The sequence below is a fragment of the Echiichthys vipera genome, assembly GCF_963691815.1.
Source record: "Echiichthys vipera genome assembly, chromosome: 22".
Classification (NCBI taxonomy): Eukaryota; Metazoa; Chordata; class Actinopteri; order Perciformes; family Trachinidae; genus Echiichthys; species Echiichthys vipera.
Genome location: NC_139847.1, coordinates 19463446 through 19467019, shown reverse-complemented (window position 1 = coordinate 19467019; position 3574 = coordinate 19463446). Strand labels below are relative to the sequence as shown.

The 3574-nt window shown below is 41.6% G+C and overlaps 1 protein-coding gene across 1 annotated transcript; it reads right to left on the bottom strand.

Moving 5' to 3' along the window:
- Positions 1-705: 705 nt before the first annotated feature.
- On the bottom strand, positions 706-1812 carry sstr1b (somatostatin receptor 1b; the record flags this gene model as incomplete). Its single annotated transcript, XM_083937026.1, has 1 exon — positions 706-1812. The coding sequence occupies one exon, from the start codon at positions 1810-1812 to the stop codon at positions 706-708; it is 1107 nt and encodes a 368-aa protein (XP_083793152.1).
- Between the last annotated feature and the right edge of the window lie 1762 nt (positions 1813-3574).

Sequence of the window (3574 nt, the reverse complement as noted above, 5' to 3'; positions counted from 1 at the left end):
AAAAAACTAAGAACAGAGTTGTGAACATAAAATGACTCTGTTGTTGCGATAATTATAATAATTACGGTGATAATAATTGCCGTAATTGTTTGCGTAATTAAATTTGTTGTAACACATCTGTAAACTATAGAATTTGGGGATTGTGGGGATGCTTTTTTGGAGTGTGGATCTGTAAATAACCAATTAACATGGAGTTTAACATTCATGATTAGTTTATGGGGTATCAAAGCAGTCCCTTATGCCTAGGGCTTTCAATAAGTCAAGTTACAAAATTAGATTACATTCATCTGTACTTCACATCCCTTACCCACCTGAAAACAGTAAATTAGTAGGATCCTTACAGTTATCTACACCTTTTTCATCGACAGTTTTTCTCTCAACATGTCAGCCAGCTGAATCAGCTGCTGAATTTTACATTTTCTGCTCATCCATTAGTTGATACTCAGGCTTTCTCAACTTTTGGCCGGTGGCCCAAAATTCTCATGGTGCCTGAAATTAACGAGTTCATGTGTTGTCATGCCAGTTTCTGTATGGCACCCTTGTTTACTTCAGGGAAAATTATATTGAAATTATATGTTTGGAACTCATGTAGTTTAGTTTTTTATAACATAAATCAAAATGAAATATAAATTTTCCCTGTATAACCCAAAGGTGGAAAATTCCTCTTTAAGTCATGATTACTTGTCTTACTTGCCCCTGTTCTGCTTACACTGTGGTTGTACGTGAGGTATATGTCCCATTGCGAAACACCATATCAGAAGCCATACAGTCCTTGGGAAAATCCACAGGGCTACATGTTTCTTGTCTCTTTAAAGCTACAGCACAGTAATCCACCTGCTCTGCATCCAGCCCAGACTCCAGCCACCGGAAACACACAATGCGCTGAAATGAACGCCGGAAATTGTCGGACACAAAGCCATAGAGGATAGGATTGGCCCCGCTGTTGGCGTAGCTGAGGATGACAAAAAGTTGAGTGACCATGGGGTCTGGGGGCCTGTGGAAAACGCTGATCAGTTGGACGATGTAGAAGGGCATCCAGCAGAGAACAAACACTGCCACAACTAGCAGCACCATGCGGGTAATCTTCTTCTCAGAGCGCCGTCGTTGAAGCCAGCCAGCCTTTAACCCCACTGCTCGCATCCTGGCCACCATTAAACAGTAGCATAAGCAGATGGCTCCGACTGGAAGCAGAAACCCCAACAGGAAGGTATACACCACAAATGCTTCTGACCACGCCGATTCTGGCCACAAGAAATTGCAGTCCACACCACCGTCCTGCGCCGGGACAGTGTCTGCGAAGATGATGATGGGCAGGATGACTATGAGTGACAGCCCCCATACACACACATTGACTACTTTAGCTACAGTGGGTCTACGGTAGCGAGCAGCCTTGATAGGGTGGACCACTGCTACGTAACGGTCCACGCTCAGCACAGTCAGGCAAAAGATTGACGTAAACATATTGATACCATCTACACTCAGCACCAACCTGCACATCAGTGACCCGAAGGGCCAATGACGGACTGCAGCTGATGTGGCCAGAAAAGGAACACTTAACATGAACAACTCGTCAGCAATTGCTAAATTGAGGATGTAAATGTTTGTGGCTGTTTTCATTTTGGCATATTTCAGAATGACGTAGATGACCATGGCATTGCCAGTGAGACCTATACAACAGACAAGAGCGTAGATAGATGGGATAATGATTTTACTGGCATCAGGCTCCTGGTAGTAGTCATCATAGTCCATGCTTGTGTTATAAGGAAGCCCTGTTGGATAGGACCCATAGTCCTGGCTCCCATTGAAATCCATGGTACCCTTTGGTGGGTATGTGATGCTAACTCTAAGTTTCAATAATAACAAGGATGATGGTGATGGTGATGGTGATGTAGCTAGCTGATGGAGCTATTACCAGCTAAAGTGAAACATAACTACTTGGAATTTTGGAATACAACAGATTAACAAAATAGACAGTATGTTCTGTCCCCCCCTTACATCTATCCAGATGGGGATGGTAATAATATCTATTTATTTAGTCATTCTGATTTAGCAACCGAGAATATAGTGATATAATGAGAGATTTGTTGAGCTAGTGGAGCAACGGCTAGCCCGGAAGTGTCAGGGCTTCTGCTCTCTATTGTCATTTTGGTTTCTATGGCCATCCACAGAAAAGAAGATCATGTTCGTATTTCACAAGTATATCATATATGTTCTTTGATATTGTCTGCCAAGAAGAAATCATTAATTGGTCCCTTTTCTCACAGTCCTTGATTCTCCTTGGTTGCATGTGTGTTTGCTTGTCAAATAATTCTCATTGTAAACTCCAGACAATATCTATAATTATCTTCCTTTTAGCTACAGAAAAACAGGGTATGCAGCAATTGCTCTCAAGATACCTACTGTACAGTACACCCTGAGCCACAAGATTCTAAGTGGGCAATCATGCAGCATTCTGCTCCAGGTTGTACCAAGTACCAAGTTCTGATCAAAAGCAAGGTAAGCCCACTTGGACACAGAGTGTGTTTAAAACACTCCATCTGTTGATTGAAACAAAGTTTCTCTGGCATGTAAAATCTCCTCGAGTGTCCAGTTAAAGGTTGTTTTGTTTGGCTCCTGGACTCATGTTGACTCGTTGAGTCTCACAACCTTTGCAGAGTGTGGAAAAAAAATCACAAGGTTCCTGCAGAAGCTTCCCTTCAGGATACGCTGTGCTCCCATTCTCTGTGACCTGAATATGAAAACCTGTAAGAAAACAAAGAACTGTCACTTAGTTTGCCTGTGACAGACAACAAGCACCTCATCAAAATACAAGTGAGTCATACCTGAGATGAACTGACACTGCATTGATTTTCCTGCAACACTACATTTACCAGGAATGTAAAGTATAAAGATGTTTTTGTATGTGTCAGGGTGTATTATTTCACAGGCTGAAAATCTTATCGACTCCGTCACATTCCCATACAGGCTGTATGCAGGAATACTGATTTCAGAAATAATTGAAATGAACAGTTTTAGAGAGTGGCACACTTGACACTCATGGTAAACCTGCACAGATGATTGCTCTTATTTAGTGGTTGGACCACCTTCCTAGGGTTGAGGGAATGAGTTCCCACCAAACTGGAGCTAGTGTTGCTGAGGTGTGGCTGTCAAAGTTCAATAACATGGGTATTTGTGCCATAAATTGGAACCAATAACCTTAAGACATTACTTTACATTCATTCATTTCCTGATGCTTTGATCCAAAGGGGCTGGAGGATGTTTTAATTATTTCACAGGCATTAAACATCTCTTTTTTTCAGAGTGTCCTGAAACAGACAGCAGCACGACTGAACACGTTTCTGACAAACACAATGAGCAGCCTACACAAAATACATGACTATGACTATAATACAATACAAATATATAAAAAAATACTGAGCAAAATCATGAATATGAGCAAAACTGAGCAAAATCATGAATATCATGCAGAATATCTGCAGCAAGATGTGTCTGACTCCAAGTTATTTCAAAGGACCTGGAGTTTCCGGTGTGTCTGTAGTTAGTTCCAGGTAAAGAGAGCAGCAGACTTTGTTCA